Genomic DNA, 22,165 nt, shown 5'->3' with positions numbered 1-22,165 from the left:
TATTCGATGAAAATCGGTTTTGAAATGGCTGAGATATCCAAAAACAATGTGAAAGAAAGAGATCCTAATAAAGTTGTGGCATGTCGCCTTTTATCATTAGCACTTTTTTGGATATCTCAGCCATTTGAAAACCAATTTTCATCAAATAAACGTTGAATCCTTCTTAAAATTACATGCTCTTTCATATTTCATAAGCGGCTTTTCATTATCTCACTTAGGAATGTTCAAAACATGAATCCCCACCTCAACCAGTACTGTACAGTCCCTTTAATATTGACAAATACCATGCTTGCTGCCTGGTGGATGTGCTGGGAAGCAGCATTTATAAGGATTACATGAATAATCCCAATATTACAAATATCTCAGTAAATCAAAAAATAATAGGCAAACTAAAAAATGAACATGCTTGTTGGTACATGTACATATGATCTTTTTCTGCTAATACGCAAAAGGGAACTCCAAACTGGGTTAATGCCTGGTGCCAGACAACTTTGTTCCCATTGACCTACATTGTATACAAACACACAAACACACAAACACACACACACACACACACACACAAAAACACCCTTGGGCTTTGTGATGAATACAGCTCTTAGTTCATTATTGATATTATATAGTGTTATTATCACTATTTATTTTCATTATCATTATTATTATTACAGTCTGACCTCTCCTATCCGGACATGTCGGGACCAGCGCTCATCCATATAAAGGATTTGGCCAGATATGGGAGACTCAATGTGAAATACACACAGATGTCCAACCAATGGTAGCTACAGTGTACATACGAGTGTACATGTATGACATCCTCCTCAGCTGGTCTCTGACAATTTTGCTCAATGAACGATTGCCTGTACCATGCCCCGATTTAATGAAAGTTTTCTGTCATGTTCCTGCATTGGTTTAGGGTAGAGAATGTCTGAATGCATGTTATTTCTAAGATGAAAATAAGATGTGAATATATGTTAGATATGTTGGAATAATGTATGTAATCTACTGTAAAACATGATATATTCGCGGCACGAAATTTTCGCGAATTGGAGCCGACAGCCTTTTTCGTGGCATGAAATTTTCGCGAATTGCCACTGGCGTTCAATGCATATAGTGTAGACAAGAAATTTCACATGCATTTTAATTTCGCGAATCTTGGCGCTCGCGAAATTCGCGAAATTAAAATGCATGCGAACATACCTCGTTTTACAGTATGTGAGTTTGTATAGGAATATTGTTTGAGTTTAAAATCCCGTTTTCCCCATAATTTAGATTGAAACTAGAAATGTCGCTATGGCGACTGGTATGCCTCCGCCATAATGCATGATTCTCTTAATAGGTCTACAGTACATGTGGACAATGTGTGATTACATTTACACAAAATTGGCAAAATATTAACATGACTTGTTTGTCACAAATGTGTTGAATGTTCACCTTCCCTGACCTAGGTTTAATTGGATGAATGGGAGAGCATGTATTTGGGGATTTTAGGACTTTTACTTGACTTTGACCCCTTCATATTAAAGTTTATGCATTGAGTAATTTTCAAGGTACGGAGAAAAAGTGCAATTTCTGTATTGACTAGTAAATTGTTACCATTTTCATCTGGCCTTTGACCATTGACCTTTGACCCTAAAATTCATAAGACAATCTTTGTCAGGCAGAACATGCGTAAATATGTACTAATTTTCAAGATAACTTGGGCCACTTCCGAGATATGGAGGAAGAAGTAAAGTTCAGCACTTTCACTTGATCTTTGACCTTTGACCTTTTTGGTGAAAAAGAAAAAAACAATTCCCAGAGAATCTCTACTGGGTTAAACATGCATACACCAACTTGAACCCTATTTCTGTCACATACACCGTAGCCAGACTGCTCAGACATTGTGCAGTGCACAGACACAAGATTGTTGATGGCCATTTCTGGTTATTATTATTGACATTAATGTGTCATGTTATACATCATTTAAAAGCTTATGGTCTATACTTTCATATTACATAATAATCTGAGTGAGGGCGCCCTTAAATTTTAAGTAGGAAGCCCTCTTATGTCACATAATTATCATTGCAAACTTACTTCTACATTGTACATGTTAGGGTACCACCTCATTTTTTCACACAACATGCTCTTGCATCACAAAAAGGTCTCAAAGATGTTGTAGAGAATTTACTCAGCTTTCAGATGATATGATATGATTTTCATCAATAGCATCAGTACTTTTCATTTTATGAACAAAAGTTTGCGGCAGTGACAACCTAGAATTCACTCATTTTGTGTAATTTCTGATTTTGTGAATGATGTTGGCCTGAAAGTAGATAAACATGTTTGTATCTTGTCAAGCTAAAAAGACAAATTGAATTGCGCTTTTTATATTAAATTTAGATTACAGATTAATCTTGTCTTATGATACTGCCATAATGATAAGATAATGTACAGGTAAGGATAAAAATTGTTATTGAAAATATTCAGACCTCGGAGTGTCCATTCCAGTTGATCATATGCTAGTCTACACTTTCTGCACTCTCCTTCTTGAAACAGAATTAGGCCACCAAAAAAAAAAAAATCATTGTATCTTGGCGTAACCCGCCCGACCCTAAAAAAAAAATCCCGACCCTGAATTTTGCACAAAAAAAAAAAGAAATACATTGTTTTTACCGAGAGTGCGCGCGATACGGGTTTGCGAATTATCAAAAACAACAACAACAACAACAGCTGGTGTCGGAAAATGGCCGCGCAGTACAGCGTGTCGGCGACCGGCAAGTCGGGTTCGAAGATTTTATTTAATATTATTCGCAGAATCGATTTGTCTGTGGCGCTGGGTGATTTAGCCCAGGAATTTGTTCGTTCGTATTCAGACCGGTATGTCGTGACGGCTGTTAAAGTGGGGAAGGCGGAAACAGGTCCGTTCAAAGATGTCATATTTCACCTCAGAGTACTGTGCGCGACTTTTAAATTTAACTGCGCAAATTCAGGTCCCGCGCGATATTTGATCCCCTGACCATACTGATATACAAATTGGACTCCTAGAATAAACACGGCTACAAAGTATATAATGTTTCTATGATGTTTTATTTTACTCTATATTTCTCCATGTGAATACAGTAAAACCTTGTCGTAACAAAAACTCTGAAATAACAAATGCCTGTCACAACCTTGGGTGGAATTCTCCAAGGTGCTTTCATTTTAGACCATGGTTCTCACAGCCATGGAGTGGTTTAAGTTGGAGGCAAGTTCATTGGACCACTTTGAAAATACGCGCTTGATATAGCGAATATTTCAGGGGCGGATCCAGGAATTGTGTAAAGGGGGGGGCGCAACTAATATTTTAGATTATTTTTTTAAACCACTTCCGGGTTTCATTTCATTTTTTTCTTTTTATTTCTTTTGTTTTTAACAAAAAATAAAGGTGGGGCGTGCGCCAGTTGCGCCCCCCTCTGGATCCACCACTGAAAGTGGTCCAATGAACGCATCTCAAATTTAAACCACCCCATGGCTTAAACCAAAACCACCTTCGCGAATTTCACCCCCCTATTTTGGGTGGATGCCTATACAGGGGAAACTCTATCTAACTAGATGGTCGGGACCGAGTCGTTTTCCTCATTATAGCTGATATCTCGTTATATCAGTAGGCATAAAAGAAAGCATAACATAAAGACATTAATTTGCACATGTGGGACTACCCATCATCTTTCAATCAAATCTGATAACTTGGTAATGTGTGTGAGGGAATTACTCAACTTTATGGGTAAGAAGATGTTTTTCGCCAATGAAAGCCAATAACAAGAATGTGTTTCTTATTATGTTGTAATTGTAGATGTTTGAATTTGTAAATTTATATAGCTTGCGATTGTGTCAAGATCTGTGGTTATGGTATGGGTGTGTGCTGTGTGTGGAAAGCTTGCTTGGTCTGCACAATGCTGTGTGTGTATGTGACACAGTATATGTACATTATGACTGCATGTGTGTGAAGATGGGGAATTCCCTACGTAGAAAGCCAATCACAGCATCAGATTGCCTCACACCTGCTAAACGTCATGATGATGTCATGTAAACATACGGCCGTCCCACCACATTTTCTGCATGTATCAGTGCGCGCGCACACATACACACATACATGAGTGCACTGAAGAAAATATGTGTGTACAAGACCGTTTTTGGCGCATCGAGCTTTACAATCTCAGAACCCGAAGACATAATTTTGCTTTACCTCGCTATAACAGGTTTGATTGGCTATGTTTTTCTTTGTTTGGAAATCACGAAATTTATCTCATTATGGCAGTTATTTCGTTATAGTCGATCTCGCTATAAGAGTAGCATTTTACATAGACTCGTGTGGAAGGAATTTTGGAACCGGGAAAATTTCCTCGTAATAACCGATATCTCGTTATACCGAGTTTCCCCTGTACTTGTTCCCTATTTTCAAAAGACCCCCCCCCCCCCATCTAGGGAAAACATTCAGAAAATGACCCCCCTATCTACAGAAACTGACAAAATACCCCCCCCCCCCCCCTTTTCATAAATTTCTAGGGAAAATCTTCTGGAGATCAGTCCAATTTTTTTTTTTTTTTTTTTTTTTTTTGGGGGGGGGGGGGGGGCTCTGACCCCCTATCTACGGAAGAGTTTTCAACAGACCCCCCCCCCCCCCCATCTACGAAAGAATTTTCAATGGACACCCCTATCCACGGAAAAGACTAAAAACACCCCCCCCCCCCCCTTCATAAATTTCTAGGGACAAATCTTCCGTAGATAGACGTTGAAAACTGGAACAAGCATGCGGTCTCCTATGGGTTCGAGTGGGGGGCCAGGGTGTTTTTCAATGTCCAAAAAATGATTCTCTTTTAATATTTATTGCTTTTAAACCGGTGATATAACAAACTTTGGATGCAACAGACCCTCTCCATCGAATGGGGTTTAGTTAAATATGAGTTTTACACGTAAAATACAGGTAGCAAAAAAAAAACAAAAACTGACCCATGTGTACAATCTTTTCATCGCACACGGCGATCTCTATTACAGTCCCACATATTATACAGATTCGTGTAAGTTCTCCACACGAGAAACCTATTGCAAAACTGTACACAATACATTGCAGTCCGAATGCAAATAAACATGGGCGGGACCATCGCAATTTCTTTGACTTTGGGAAGGCTTTCCTGATTGGTTGATGGTTGGGAAGCTTTTTTCACACTAGATATCGTTTCCTTACACTATTAGCCAATCTCAAATGAGTTTATAGAGTGATAGTGTCATAGCCTTTGAAGTAATCTGTCAATCAAAATAGGGCCGACTAGATCGGACGAAGCATTTATCTGGCAAGTTTTGGGCCGACTAAATCGGCCCGTGACACAGATAGGGTTAAAAAGAAAATAATCATGCAGGCATTGCATAAATATGAGGGATATAGTAAAATTTTGAAGTGTTAACCTTGACCTTTAACCCTGATCTTTGACCCCATGAACCCAAAATTCCCTAGATAATCACTGCTAGTCAGTACATGCATATGTATACATGTTCCATGAAGATACCTTGAACCATTTCCAAGATATGGAGATAAAAGCGAAATTTTAACATTTTTACTTGACCTTTTGATCTTTAACCTTTGACCTCATGACCTCAAACTTTCACCACACAATCCTAATTGGGTAATACATGTATACACTAAGTTTCAAGAAAATATCTTCAGGCATTGCATAGATATGGGGGAAATAGTGAAATTTTGAGCATTTGACCTTGACCTTTTGACCTTTGACCTTGAGCACACGCACCCAAAAGTTGACAGGCACAACTTCACCCCCTAATACACATACATGCCTAGTTTCATGAGGATACCTCAAAAGGTTTTTTAGTTATGCTGTCCACAAAATTCGTTACGGAAGGAGGGATGGACAGAAGGACGGACGGACGGACAGACGGAAGGACGGAAGGACGGACAACCTGAAAACATAATGCCTCCAGCACCACTTCGTGGTGGAGGCATAAAATAAAAAATCAATAGCCGAGATTGCATCCGGATAACAGAGAGATCCAGATAAAGGGAGGCCCGATAGGAAAGGTTGGACTGTATTATTACTTATTTGACCTGGAAGTAAAGAGCATAGGATACATATATCATAAACATTACAAATTTAAAACAAAAACCAGAGAGGGCATTACAAAGGAATACACTGTACTGTATACATGTAACACAAAATGAAAAAGGAAGAGATGGTGACAACATGTGGATCAGGGTGCACGAAAGTAAAGACATTTACATTGCCCGTAGGCATGTGAACCCACACGTCGCCCCTAAGGAACAATAATAAATAAATACAATACACAGACTTTATGCATACAAATCAAATTACAAATATTATACAGTACCATAAACATGGCTAACCTCTGTAAACAGCAAATCACATGGACTAAAACACAGACCCCATTTAAGATCCACAGTTATAATTCTGAACAAACAAACAATAAAATAAAGTCTCTGTGTTACATGGAATAGCTGTATACTGTAAACTACATGTAGAAATACAATATCAATGGTGACTGGGTGTGCTTTTTTATGCCTCCGCCACTTCGTGGCGGAGGCATTAAAAAAAAAAAAAAAATCACAGAAGGACCTACACTTCTGAAATTAGTATAAAGTTGAACTAGTGAGGCATTAAAAAACAAAAAAATCACAGAAGGACCTACACCTCTAAAATTAGTATAAAGTTGAACTAGTAGATGCTCTCTTCTGCAACTTGAACATTAAATTTGTGTTTCTCAACTTGGTCAACTGTCCTCTATTGAAAAGATACAGGTATAACTTAAGATATTGCAAGTGAATTTCTAAACACATATAAGTGTACAGGAAAATAAATACCGTTCTGGATCCATCTTGAGCTTTTTGAACATGCCATGAAGATAGTCATCCCAGTCATCTTCTTGTGGAGGACTACAGCAAGTCTTTTCTGATGCCATTATTATTGAACAGCAGTGAGACCAAGAGCACCACCAGGGACACAAATGGGAGGGAAGGGCACAGACAACCAAGGGGTTTTTCACTTCCTCAGATGCACTCTGTGAATGTAAGCATTAAAAAAAAAAAAAAAAAAATTAAAGACATGTAGAACTATACATGAAGAACATTGGACTAAGAAGATTATTCACGTACAAACAAAAATTGTCATCACTCATTGGATTGTTTGTGTGCAATCAATTGATCAGGAATGACACTATCGATTATGCCAGTACAAAATAGTCTCCAAATCTGCCCTTGTTAGAATTTCAGGAATCAACTCTGCACTGTAATGGAATTATTCATTACACTGAAATACAAACTTTATTTCTCCTTTTAATAGACCCTATTCACTTTCACTCAAATGTTCTACTTGTTATTATTAGCTAGAGAAAGAGAACAGGGAGGTACAATTCTCACAAACAGCAAGGGGTAAAGACGGATGACACACTGTATTAGATGAGAAGAATCTAGACTTGCAGGAGGATTGTAGTACAGAGATTTGAGTACGACAAGGCAAATCACCTCATTTACACTAACAGCGGGATTTTGTGTGAGAAATGTGTGTTTATATCTTTTTAAGATCTGAACACTGTAGGTGGCTGATTTTGAGACTATAATCAGAAGGATGATAAGTGAACAGGGAGCCCCATGAGCATCTTGCCCCACGGGCCTAATGATAAGGAGTTTGGGGAAAATAGATTTCTTTGCAGCAGCCCAATAGATTTGGTATCAACAGAAAACTTGTCAAAAAAGAAACACAATGGTGTTTATATCAGCTTTATATCTCTAAATTTGATCAAGATACAAAAGTTTCAATATTTTTTTGTAGCAAAATTCATTTTGTAAATTTCAGAAGTGAAACGGTGGGTTAGGACTATTTTCCAATGTATCAAGTCTTTGATAGACTTTTTGCTGTTGCAGAGCTACATACATGTAAATGTGATATCACTTGAAAGCTCGTCACAAAAGAAACACACTGGTGTTCAAATCAGCTTAACACCCTTAAATTTGACAAAGTTATGTCATAATTGGTTCATCATTGGTTCAGCTTTTTTTTTTTCTTGTAGTGAAATGGTGAGGAGCGACTGTTTCCCGAACACATTGGAATATTTACAGATATTTTCCAGTTGCAACTACAGTCAAACCTGCCTTAGCGGCCACCTGTCTATAGCGACCACCTGTCTATAGCGGCCACTGAAAAATCCCCCCGAGAGAAAAGCAGTGTTAAAGACCCTGCGTATAGCGTGGCGACCACCTGTCTAACGCGGCCAGCGGCCACAAATTTTGTTTCCCGCGGTAGATTTTAACCTGTCTATAGTGGCCAAAAACCCAATGGAGCCGTAGCAGAGCCGATAGTTCAGTGTGTTTTTCTGCTTTGTAGCCGTGCGAGCAACGTTCAGTGATCGCCACCGCTGCATTCATCCCTCATTCAGTCATGGTAATGCACTAGTGTTATTTAGCTTTCTTCACGATAATACACATACTACTGGTGCAACAATGAACATGTAAGGACACAACAGTGACACGTGTACATGTAAGCTATGCACACAAAGATGGATTACCTGTCTATCGCGGCCACCTGTCTATAACGGCCACTTTTCCCCGTCTCCCTTGGGTGGCCGCTATAGACAGGTTTGACTGTATACATCAATTTGGTACCATTGCAAAGCTTGTCAAAAAGTAGCAATGGTGATCAAATCAGCTAATTATATCTTTGAAATATTAGGCCAATTACATCTTTCTCTGAAGAGTTGTGTTAGTTCAACGATGTTGCTTGTATAAACTTGTAAAGTGAGATCTTGTCAAAGTTTTCCAGTTGCAGAGCTCTATACTTAAAAATTTTGCATTATTGGAAAGCTCATCAGAAAAGAAATAATGGGTGCTTAAAATAAGTTACATACCTTTTGATCTGACAAAGATACATCCATGTTTTATCACCATTGGTATGGCAATTCATTCTGTAAAGTTTAATAGTGAAATGATGAGTATTCATGTGTTGTTTTCCAGTGTATTGTATTATTCTTTGACTCTTTCTACTTACAGCTAATATCTGTTACATAAAGCTTGTCAAAAATTTAGAATTTTTAGAATTTAGGGAACCCTCATCCTGTTGCTGAACAGGCTTTGATGAGAAGCACCGCAGAAGTAGAGGTAGAGGCAGAAGTAGAAGAAGTAGAATTTAGAAGGTAAAAGATGAAGAAATGTAGATGTTACAACAGATTATCATTACCTGGTTTTCACATGTTAGCAGATATGAATAATAAAATGCGCGAAATGGCAATCCGTCAAACTCCCTACTGATGTCAATGAGCACCTCGGCCATGCCCATGAGGCATGAGGAGGAGGGATCTGTATGAGCCGGGACGGGCCACGGGAGCCCCCTGGCCTAGGCTATAATAATATTAGGTTTCCCGGAATGGTAGGGACGTCTAGGGCCCTATCATGATTGCCATACAAAATATAATGGAATATGCATGCATCGTTTGGGACCCGTTCACTCAAGACAATATACACAAGCTCGAGATGGTGCAACATCTCTATGCTCGCTTCATCTGCAATGACCACAGACGAACAAGCAGTGTTGCAGCCATGCTTCACCAGTTACTTGGCCTACACTTCCAAGAGCGCAAGGCTCAATTCAAAGTAGTAATGCTGTACCGCATCATATACTCACTCATTAACATACCCCCAGATATCTATATGCCCTTCTTCATCAACATCACTCCGCGGACATTCTCACAAGCTCTTTATTCCATATGCACAAACTGTTGGCTACCAAAGGACATTCTTCCCACACACAATCAGACTGTGGAATGCTCTGCCCCAGGATACCTTCAACTGTACCTCTTTAGCTCAATTTAAGCAAGTAGTGCAGGATATTCAACTCCGCTGAAAGGGAATGGGGTGTTTTTATCTGCACTGTAGAAAACAGGGGTCGCACTTAACTTTTTTTTTAACTAGCCAGGCGGACTACTTAAAATCAATTTTAACACTGAAGCAACATTTTGGCTAGCCAGACGGACTAGTAACTTCAGAATTTTATGATATTTAGCTAGTCCGACGTGATTTTGGGTGGCCAATGGCCAGCGGACCATCGCCAATTTCGAACCCTGGAAAATGTAATTATTTTAACCTGCAATGTACATAAACATGTCCACATCATGCCTGCCAACAGTACGACAATACACCAAAGGTGGATTGTACTGAACAAGAAGAATTTAAAAAGAAGAAGAAGAAGAAAACCATATCGGGGTGCTAGTGTACTTTCGCATCTGTTTATCAAATAATCTCCAAACATGCACAAACTCACCCTAGTTATTCAGTAACCTAAAATACATGCATCTGGGTCTCAAAAGTCGAACAGAAGTTAATTTTTAACACTTTTAGTATCTACAAGTGTCAGAAAATCGTTGGAAAATCTTGTTCACTTTTGGTCTGAATGTAGCCACTCAGCGGCTTTTTCTATGGTGTTGTTGAAAAGCAAAATTTATTTTTTATCTTTTCCTCGGCCAAGTCTTGCATTAGCAGTTGTAGCTTCAAAGCGGTTGAGCGCATACACAAGTGTGTGCTGCCACTTATACAGTGAAACCCTGTTATAACGAGTTCGGTTATAACGAGGAACCGCTTATAACAAGGTGATCGCGTCGGACCCGTTTTCGTTTGTGTGTAAACCTATGGCAAAACGAATTGGTTACAACAAGTTCGGTTATAACGAGATTCCGGTTATAACAAGGACAATTTCGGTGCATCATGATAAAGAAAAACATAAGCAATTTGATCGGATATAACAAGGTTCCATTTCTTGACTTGCCGCTTTCAAACACGCGACAAACAAAACATTGAAAACCGAATTCACGCTATCCATGTCTTTTTCCCGTTCTGCAGAGAACCGTTCCTTCCAAGTTTTCTTGTAAACCACGCGATGAGACACAGGAATACCTTCCGATGTTCCTACTAAATTATTGAACATTATAATCATTCGATTTTCTTTTTCGCGAGATACGCGTGCGTGATATTAGGTCAGACCACAGCGCAACGAGAAAAAAAAAATGATAACGCATTCATAAACTTTTCATGTATCTACACTCGTGGCGATAATGCGTGTGCAACTCGTCATTATATCCTTTCCATTTTTAGTTCCGACTTCCAGTTCTCCTGCTGGTTAGCAATTATGAGTGTGTATGATTAAAGCCGAAATAATCAATGAAATCATCGTGATCCTGCCGGGCGATAGTAGTGTAAAAATAGTTGAATAACGCACGTTAATCTACTTAATTGCATCAGTGTTCAGAAAAAAAAAGAAACAAACGCATAACAGTTTGAATAGCTCTGGGTTTGTTCAATATTATTCAACAAAATACTTATGTAAATATGAGTGTATAGGATTAAAGCCGAAATAATTAACGAAATCATCGCGATCTCGCCGGGTGAGAGTAGCGTAAAAATAGTTAACTAACGCATGTTAACCTACTTAAACGGTGTTCAGAAAAGAAACAAACGCATTTAACAGTTTGATTAGATCTTGGTTTGTTCATTATCACAATTTCAACACTGCATTTCACAATGAAGGTTGTCTTTCTTTCAGAATGTTCTACAAGGTACAGATTTGCGTAAAAAGGATCACTACCTTCCAAATTTCATCCTGTCGAATATTTTTCAAGAACATATGTACAAAACACGAAAAGATTTTCGGAAGAAAATAAAGAGCGCATTTTCAATCCCTTCTGTCGCAACGACCAAACATTGTATAAGATTACAGCCGAAATTATTCATGAAATCATCGCATTCCCGCTGGGCACCAACAGCGTAAAATACCTCGCAGGTTACGGTAAACAACGCATGTATGTTATTATGAAATCATCGCGATCTCGCCGGGTGACGGTAGAGTAAAAATAGTTGAATAACGCATGTTAACCTACTTAATCGGTGTTCAGAAAAAGAAACAAAAGCACCTAACAATTTAAGAGATCTGAGTTTGTTCATTATCACAATTTTAATTCTACATTTCACAATGAAGATTTGTCTTTCTTTCAGAATGGTCTACGAGGTACAGATTTACGTAAAAAGGATTACTACCTTCCAAATTCAATCCTGTCGCATATTTTTCAAGAACGGATGTACAAAACGCGAAGAGATTTTCGGAAGAAAATAAAGAACGCATTTTTAATCCCTTCGGTCGCAACGATCATACATTATAAGATTACAGGCGTAATGATTCATGAAATAATCGCATTCCCGCTGGAAAGCAACAGCATAAATTACCTCGCACGTTACGGTAAACAACGCATGCATGTCACTATGAAATCATTGTTATCTTGTTGGGTGACAGTAGCATCAAAAAAAAAAAAGAAAAAAAAAGTTGAATTACGCATGTTACCCTACTTCTTTCTTTCAGAATGGTCTATGAGGTACAGATTTGCGTAAAAAGGATTACTACCTTCCAAATTCAACCCTGTCGCATATTTTCCATGAACAGACGTTCAAAACGCGAAGAGATTTTTGGAAGAAAATAAAGAACGCATTTTTAATCCCTTCGGTTGCAACGATCACACATTGTATAAGATTATACATGTTATAGCCAAAATGATTTGTGAAATCATCGCTTTCCCGCTGGGCACCAACAGCGTAAAAATACCTCGCAAATTACTGTAAACAACGCATGTATGTTACTCTATTTGCGCTGGTATTTAGAAAAACTTACGCATTTTATACAATCCGATTTTAATTGTTCATTGTCATTTTACACTGTATTTCACAAACAAAAACATATCATTCTTTCAGAATGGTTCAACACAAGAGGAAGAGATAGGTGTAGAAAGAATTCCGAATACAATATAGGCCTACAATGTACTTCTTAAAGACCTAATAAAATGCTTGCAAAGTGTTTTAATATATGCAAAAGAAATGTAAAATATATGTCATGATTATCAATGTAAATGTTTTCAGTGTCATTCCGGTTTTTATCGCTTCTAGAAACTCCCCCAAAAATCACATTTTTGGAGGACCTCGTTGCAGTTTTTGCGAAAAAATATGTCATGTGACCAACACCCCTGAACCGATTGATGACGTATAAGCACGGAGTTGTGCTCAGTTAGCAGACGCCGCTCAGCACTAGCACTTAGATTTAAACTAGCTTGGTACACGCGCGTACACGTTAGCTAGCCTGGCCAGGCCCGGCGCCCGGGCCCGGGATGTGCGCTCCCGATCGACCCACTGACTGTCAACATGTACGCATTAGTACCACGTACATTATCACCAAGTTAGCTTGCACAAATACCTGGTACCTCGATCATAATGTCTTCCCCTATATGGGTAAACTTCGACATTGATGATGATGATGATGAAGATTGCAGCTCTGACGGTAGCGGAGAAAAAGAGGAGTCACATGAAGTTGAAGGGGAAGATGGGGAGGGAGAGGCAGCCGATGAACTAGAACGTTATCGTGGGGCTGCACCTTACCGATAAGAACCAGCTGAATCTCCCGCTGCCAGTGCAAGAGCGAATGAACATGGCACCAAGTCCGAATATAAGACCTCAAGGAAACGATCGCCTGGGAAATACAGAGTGGTACGTGTGGTATGCCCCCATAGTTTAACATTAGAAAGGATATACTGTATTCTACATGAATGTTTGTCTACATAGTACTAGTAAAAGAACAGACCCAGCTCGCTCACAAAGTGAGCGGCTACTCGGGCCACCGCAAGCGGGAGCGTCCTGGCTGTGGCCTGGCCTGTCGGCCGGCGCTAGCAAGTTAAACTAACACGTAGATCTAACGTTAGTAGTAGTCTACTAGTAGTAGTAGTAGTCTACTAATGTTAGTACAGTATTCATCGCATAATCGGGCATCTGATAATCGGGAACCTCGCTTAAATGACATACGCTTCCCAGAAACATTTCCAATGCATGTTATTTTCACTGGATAATCGGGCTTGGACCTTTGATAAACGGGACAATTTTTCTTCAAGCGATCTTTCATTTTGTTGATATTTTACACAAAAAATCTACCAAAATACCACAACAATATTTCAAAGATTCCCTATCAGTTGTCGTTTACATTGAACTTACAAAGCAAGCTTTGGACTGGTGTGTTTTGACCTCTGTCCATCCAGTACACGTACATGCATAGCCACGAAAGCGCCGTGTATAAGTATCCATGCCATTGCAAAACACATGCTTTCGCGAACATTCTTCTCCCCTACATATAAGCAAAGCCATGTGCAGGGAGAGCTAGAGGGTCGCGCCGAGGGGTAGCGTGGTTGTGTATTCATGTACATGTACAGTATGTCGGTATGCATGTGTGTGTGTGTGCACTACTGTACATGTACATGTCGTATGCCGTTAGTGTATGGTGAGTGCTCATCGCGAAATCGGGCACCCCGCTTAAAGGGGCCGTGTTTGCTACTCCCAACCTGTCCCGATTATGCGATGAATACTGTACTATGTACTACTAGTAGAAGTACTAGTACCACTAGGTCTAGTAGACTAGTAAGTAGTAATAGCAGAATCTTTGGTAGTAGTACAGAGGCTACACTCTATACATTAGGGGGGTTAGAGTACAGGGTGGGTCGTGGCTCAAAAAAAAAAAGAAGGGCTAGGCCTAAGGGTGGGATTTCACGGAGCACGCGAACGATTTGCGAAGGACGCGAATGGCAAAATCCAGCATTCGTATTTTAGTCTGCACAAAATCGCCAAACGAACGTGAGGGTTCGGAAGCGTCGTCAATTGTTCGCGAATGTCGTTTACTTCGGCGAGAATTTCAAAAAAGTTTGAAATTTTTTGCGAACTTTTTCCGCACACTTGGTCATGATTTGCTCGTGAATTGTTCTCGAAAGTGTCTTTAAAGCCTCGTCATATGCGCAACACCATCGCAAGACACGCGCAATGTTCGCAAAATGTTTGTGAAACCCCAAACAGACTCCGAAACTTTGGAGAATGTCTCGCGTATGTTACGCGAAATCTGCGAAGTTTTTCCGATCATTTTACGATGTAATCGCAAACTGTTCGTGTACCTTTTGAGACATTCTCGCGAACGTTTAGCGCACGTTTGGGGGATGTATGACCTATACGTTTTCTACAAATAAAAATCGTAGCATACATCTAAACATCAAACAATTATTAACAACTATAGTAACAAAAGAAATTAAAGACTAGCAAAGAGAAATAAATGTTTGATATACAAAAAAAAAATCGCAGAATACAATTAAAAATAATCTAAAGTATGTAAAATTTCATTTGAACTATAGAGATTATGTGTTGGAGGAACTGCAAAAAAAAAAAAAAAAAAAGATCAAATGCTTTACTAGTGGAGATATGTCCTAGCAAAAAAAAATGTAGGCAAGCACACGATAGAGAAATGAGAGAAAAAGAAAGGAGAAATAGAGGAAAGAAAAAAATTCAACTCAAGACAGCTTCCACCTCTCCTTGGGTACATTTTCTCCCATGATTATTGAAAATTTTTCGTTGTTTGCATTTCCGTCGCGTGTTCTTCGTATACGTAACATGCTGTACTTTAGCAATGATACACACGACATACGCACATACGTCGAGGAAACTTCGCACAAATTGCGCAAGAATAGTTTTCGGCTTCATTGTCGGAGAATATTTGGAGAAAGACTTTTCCGAATGTTGGATTTTGTCATTCGCGTCCTTCGCAAGTCGTTCGCGTGCTCCGTGAAATCCTACCCTAACCAGTTTCCCAAGGTCAGTTTCTGCAATAATTGTTATCAGTCATTTAGATGCGCCATTTCCTAAGAAAAACCATAAACATTATGATACAAATCATACTGTGGAAGGAAGCCCCACCGCCGTGCTTTATTCTACCGATGAACGCCACGGCGGGGCTGAATTCACAAGTAGGCCTAGGCCTATAAACAGGCGAGTCGCCGTAGTATTAGTACAGACACGCAGTGGTGGGGCTATCGTGAAATAGGCCTCACCGCAGTGCGTGTGCACCCGTGCGTTTATAGCAAGCAAGGGTAGGTCCTAGGGTTAGGGTTTAGGGTTAGGTAGGGTTGTATATTTATGGTTAAATTGGCCGTTCAATTAGTCGAGGGACATATTAGGAAGTCCTTTTCGCCGCATTCACGAGTATTATACTGTGGAAGGAAGCCCCAGCGCCTTGCTTATCTACCGATGAGAGCCACATGGTGGGGCTGAATTCACGAGTATAAACAGGCGAGTCGCCATAGTATTAGTACAGACACGCAGTGGTGGGGCCTATTTCACCAGTTTGCCTACAAATCTATGTAAGCTTAGCGTTGTCCGAGTGCGAAGTATCCTTTTCTCGCCACAGTCTTCATGGTCTTACAGTGAAAATAATGGATATTAAAACGTACCACAGTTGTAATTTGTATTATTGGCAGTATTAAATCCGATAAAATTCATTGAATATTCTTTTGTCCAAAGGCTTAGCCAATGACAATAGTGCAGCGCAGCGCTAGCTATGCGCTCGCTAGCTCGCTCCCCCGCCAGCGCTAGCCGCCAGCGCTAGCCGCCGACGCCGGTGCTGTCGCTGCGCTGCGCTAGCCTTGCTAGCTCGCTGGCTATGGCTAGGCTGGTCGGACAATCGATATCGACAACTCCGTTCTTTGACGTCATCACAATTTAGAAGTGATAGTGCGCCGCATGCGGCGAAAGTATAGAAAGTTTTCCAAAACCGAGGAATATAGAACAAAACAGTAAAAACCCCGCACAGCCACAGAATTACTTAGAATTTAACATTTAATATTATTACAGCATTAAGAAAAAAATGTCTAAACCATTTTATTAGGTCTTTAAGAACATTATAATGTTCAACTGTGGGAATATGACGTCGTGCTTATGTTTTTCTTTGTTTTTGATGTGTACGGTTATAACAAGGTAATATCGCCGGTCCAAAAGACCTCGTTATAACGGGGTTTCACTGTATCTAATTTCTTTTTTTTTTCAGGTAGAAGCTATAGACTCTAGCTAAATTTCCCTTTCCTTCCTATCAATTATTTCTTTGTGGTTTTCCTCCTGTTTAACTTTCTCAATTTTCTATTCAACTGTTGCTTTCTGCTTTATTGTTCTTTGGTTTCTTCATGGGTTGTTTTTCCCTCCAACTACAAGGGTCTTTCCTTTCTATCCTCTCCAATATCTTTTTTATGTGTCTTTTTGAAGAATCCTTTTTTCTATTTCCTTTTCAACCTGTATAATTCTTTCTTTCCTTCCTATTCACCTTTACTTTCATCCAGTTTTGATTCATCTCTCATTCTATTATTCTACCTATTATTGCTTTTTTGTTTTCAATCTATATTTTGTTTTCCTCTTTTCTTTTCAAACATATCAATCTCTCCCTTGCTTTCCTTCATAATGTAAGTTTCTCTTCTTTCTTTCCTTCCACATTATCTTTTACTGTACTCTTTATTTTGTAAACCTTTTGTTTCATTTTTTCCAGTTTTTTTTTTTTTACATTTTCTTTCATTTCCTTCCCCCTTTTCCTACCCTCACAGGCTTCATTGGTTTCACCCTACCCTTGTCTTATAATTACCACTTTTCACAATCTTCTTTCATTCACATAATTCGTACTAACCCCGTTGCGGGGCGCTGTAACACAGTAACAGCGCCCCGAAGCAACCCATGCAATTTTAGGAAGCACTCAAACGCACTGCAACACGTAAACAACTCACCGCTCAAAAGGACACTTGGATTCGCAACGAAAAGCCACATGATATAAAACCACTATTGTTGAATATTAGAGGCGACTATGTATTTCTCACCATTACCTCCGAAAACAAGATAAATAGTCATCTTTGAGACCGTCTACTCGAGATACTGTCCGTTCGCCGTTTTGAACGTATCACGTAAATATACTGATCTGCGCATGCGCAAATGAATATTCATATTTTACGTCATCTGCCATAATATTACACTGTATGTACAATGTTGCTCGTATTTGGTTCTCAGTCTCATTTGGACACCTGTTCGTACCAATACCATAGGTATCATGGAGTTCAAAGATGCTCTAAGTGAAGTAGAGGAGGATGCAAAAAGAATTAAGTTCAAAGTGGAGCAAATAGAAATTATCGAGAACGCAGTGAAACAGAATGACACCTTCCTAATGTTGCCAACTGAGTTTGGCAAGAGTGCTTGCTTTGGTTTCATCACCAAATCTTGGAAGTTGGATAAAGCAGGGCTGCACACTAACCCACTTTTTTTTTTTTTTTCTGCCGGTCCAACCTGTCTCTGTCGGATCAGTAAATACCCATTTTTCCTCCCCATTTTTGTACTGGTCGGAACAGAAAATTTACTGGTCAACAACAACCTGAAAAAGCATTAACTGGCTTGCAAATTTATTTTCATGTTTTTGTCGACAATAATATTACCTCCCCCCCCCCCCCAAAAAAAAAAAAAAACATTTTGCATATAAATATTTTGTAAACTCAAGTGCCTTGTTTATGGATCATTTCCTTGAGAAGGAACAAAAAGGAATCATTTGTGAATTGATCTGTTGATACGAAAAGGAAGTAAAAAAAAAAAAAAAGAAGGGACTGAAATGCGGTTTTTAAATTTCCTCCGAAAATTTCTTCTCGTATCTTACAAGTATATGCGTTCTTGAAAGTACACTGCAGGGTCGAATTTGTGATGCTTTGTACTCCTATCTCTTCTTTGTGTATAGAACCATTTTAAATGAATTGAATGTTTGTGAATTAAAGTGTTAAATGATTATGAACAAAATCAGATTGTATCAAATGCGTTTGTGACTTTTTGTCAACATCGGCGCACGTAGAGTAACACGCGTTAAAGATAATAAAAAGTTTCCCTGAATTTCTGTGTTTCAGGTTAAAGTACCTTTCAAATAACTAACACTGTGAGACTTACTCGCCCCAAAGTGCTCTCATTTCTTAGTAATCATGCAATTAACTGCGACCAGCAGCCCCATACGCATAGCGACCCTCAGCCCAATACGCATAGCGTAATGGGGCTTCGCATTGTAGCATTCAGGATTGAAGTTGAAGTCTTGGAAACAGGCTTCGGGCAACGTTTGGTTCTGCCAATAGTCCCTTTCTGTTCGAATTGATGACTGAATGTGACTCGGTCGAGAGGACCTTGGGAGAGCCACATACACTGATTACTACGGCCAGCGCATACGCACACATCACATGCGAACAAATTCAAATCCACGAACGGATAAGATGTTTGTGTGCGCATGCGCTGGCCGTCAATGCAGTGTAGCTCTCCCAAGGTCCTCTCAACCGAGTCACATTCAGTCATCAATTCGAACAGAAAGGGACTATTGGCAGAACCAAACGTTGCCCGAAGCCTGTTTCCAAGACTTCAACTTAATTGGTAAGTCTTCAAATTGAAGAATTTTTTGGATCTTAAGTTGATATTACCCGCGATACTAAATCTGTCATGATCCTGTAAGCTACAATGCGAAGCCCCATTCAGCTATGCGTATGGGGCTGCTGGTCGCAGTTAGCTACTCGGTATGCCTATGGGACTGCACGCTGCTGGTCGCAGTTATCATGCAATAATGGTTTCGTACAATACGTGTACTACCTCGCCGCCGTACGGCGGCGGCTCTGGTACGAAACCATTATTGCATGATTACTAAGACATGAGAGCACTTTGGGGTGAGTAAGTCTCACAGTGTTAGTTATATGAAAGGTACTTTAACCTGAAACACAAACTAAGACAAGGAAATTCAGGGAAACTTTTGAGGTAATACCAAAACTTTATATTATCTCTAAGTTGCTGCGCTTTTCACATTTTGGTGCTCAGCTGGATTGTAATGATTATATCAATTATTTTTGCTGTTATATAGTATTTTCTGATGCACGTGCCAGAAGGGGTTCTTTATTTTTCTCCCGATAATCTTTTCGCATTTGTGCATGCGCTCTTGAAAGGTATATACGGCAGCATACGGCATCAGGGTCAAATTCACAATCCTTTTTGCGCTTATTTCTACCTCAAATATCAGCGGGATTGTGACGATTTCATGAACTTTACTTCGGATCACTGTTCGGATGTAATCTGTTGTGATGAACACACCAGAATGGTTGACAATGCGCCCTTTATTTTGCTCCGATAATCTTTTCGCATTTCGTAAATGCGTCCTCTCGGATTAGAAGAAATGATACGGCCGAATTCATGATTCTTTTTGCACCTCTTGTTCTCCTCAAACTTCAACGGGATTGTGATGATTTAATGAATCATTTCAGCTGTAATTTTTATAATGCACGCGCCAAAAGAGGCTTAAAATGTGTCTTATTTTTCTCCCGAATTTGTGCATGCGGTATGCGTTTTTGAAAGATACACAGCATGCAGGGCCAAATTCACGATCCTTTTTGCGCCTATTGTTTCCTCAAATTTCAACGGGATTGCCATGATTTCATGGATTATTATTCGGCTATAATCTTAATGATTCACGTGCCAAGAGGGGTTGAAAATGTGTTCTTTATTTTTCCCCGATAAAATCTTCGAATTTCGTAAATGCGTTCTTGAAAGATCATAACATGGCCGAATTCATGATCTGTTATGTTTGCGCCTATCAATTTAATATCAGCGGGATTGTGACGATTTCATGAATTCTTACGGCTGTAATCTTTTACTTTGCACACACCAAAAGGGGTTGAAAATGTGTCCTTTTATACTTTTTACCGATAATCTCTCCCACATTTCGTAAATGCGCGTCCTCTCGGATTAGAAGGTATTCACTGCCGAATTTATGATTCGTTTTGCGCCTAGATATTGTCTCCTCAAACTTTAACGGCATCGCGGTGATTTTATGAATTATTTCGGCTGTAATCTTTTGTGATGCACACACCAGAAGGGTTGAAAAAACATTCTTTATTTTTCTCTTCGGAATTATTCATGCGTTTTTTGAAAGACAGTATTCAGGGCCGAATTCGATATCATTCTTGCGCCTATCGTTTCCTCAAATTTCAACGGGATTGCCATGATTTGATATTTGGCTGTAATCTTTATGATGCACCACCAGAAGGGGTTGAAAATGTGTCTTTTATTTTTCCCCCAATAATCTCTTCGCACTATTCAAATATCACGATTTTTTTTGCACCTATTTCTATACCTCAGATATCAGCAGGATTGTGATGATTTCGTGAATTCTTTCGGCTGTAATCTGTTGTGATGCACTCACAAGAAGGATTGAAAGTAGTTTTTTTCCCGATAATTTCTTCGCATTTGTGCATGAGTTTTTGATAACCAACATGGCATGCAGGACCGAATTCAAGATCCTTTTCGCGCCTACTGTTTCCGCAAATTTCAACGGGACTGCGATGATTTTATTTATTTATTTTTTTTTTTCTCGTCACATTTTGTGCATGCGTTCTTGAAAGGTACACAACACTAACACTAACAGGACAAATTTCGTTATCCCTTTTGTGCCTATCTTCATTATGAGACCATTCTGAAGGAATGAAATGAAAACAAACGTAATCAGATTTTTATACCGCTGCAATTTTTTTTCAATTTTTCTAAAAATCTGCACAAGTAAACTCGTTCTAACATGTCATCTGTCAAAGCCGATATCTAGACCCCTCAACCATATTAAATACTAACGTTAATTTTCTGCAGCTTACACTCGCACTCACGGACAGTCACTAGCTAGGCCCTCCTACTCACACTAGATTCTACATCGTACATGTCTAACGTTACAGACCGATCTTCCGGTCGTCAACCGTGTAACTTAGTGGAAAATTAAACTCGTTTGACATGAAATATTCAAGTTAACGTAATAGGCGATAGGAGAAACATTAACAGTGAAGTTACCTTTAAATCCTGATCTTGAGTACTTGCAAGTTACAACACGAGAAGGAGAAAAATCACAACGTGTCGCCGATGACACAGGTTGTGAAATACACGCCATGTTTGTTATGGTTACTTCAATGCGCATGCGTAAAATACGTCATGGTTTGTCATTCCCCTAGAAATCATCAGCAGCAGCAGCTGCGTTGAATAAGAGAAGCTTCTATTGCTAAATTTTGGGTGAGTCCAATAGTAATTGGGGAGACTAGCCACTCACTTTAGACGTATTTAAATTGCTTGGATAGTTAGTAAATTGTTTTAGAACGTTTTTATTTTGCTATATTGATTTTATCACTATTGGTGATTAGGGTGAAAATTAAGGGACAAGAACCTGAGCTGAAAGATTCAATTTGTACTAAATTTACCTATTGATAAATCATTGCGGCTGCACCA

The 22,165-nt window shown here is 39.3% G+C and overlaps 1 protein-coding gene across 1 annotated transcript in view; it reads right to left on the bottom strand.

Moving 5' to 3' along the window:
- Positions 1-21,841, bottom strand: part of LOC140234517 (uncharacterized) — a 28,378-nt gene extending 6,537 nt beyond the window's left edge. The window contains exons 1-2 of the mRNA XM_072314558.1: positions 21,737-21,841; positions 6,845-7,041 (exon numbers count right to left, since the gene is read on the bottom strand). Coding sequence (XP_072170659.1) covers positions 6,845-6,942 — 98 coding nt within the window. The 5' untranslated portion in view covers positions 6,943-7,041; positions 21,737-21,841. The remainder of the gene's footprint in view (positions 1-6,844; positions 7,042-21,736) is intronic.
- Positions 21,842-22,165: the final 324 nt, after the last annotated feature.

The sequence above is a fragment of the Diadema setosum genome, chromosome 10 (assembly GCF_964275005.1).
Source record: "Diadema setosum chromosome 10, eeDiaSeto1, whole genome shotgun sequence".
Taxonomy (NCBI): Eukaryota; Metazoa; Echinodermata; class Echinoidea; order Diadematoida; family Diadematidae; genus Diadema; species Diadema setosum.
This window is presented reverse-complemented; position numbering and strand designations above follow the sequence as displayed.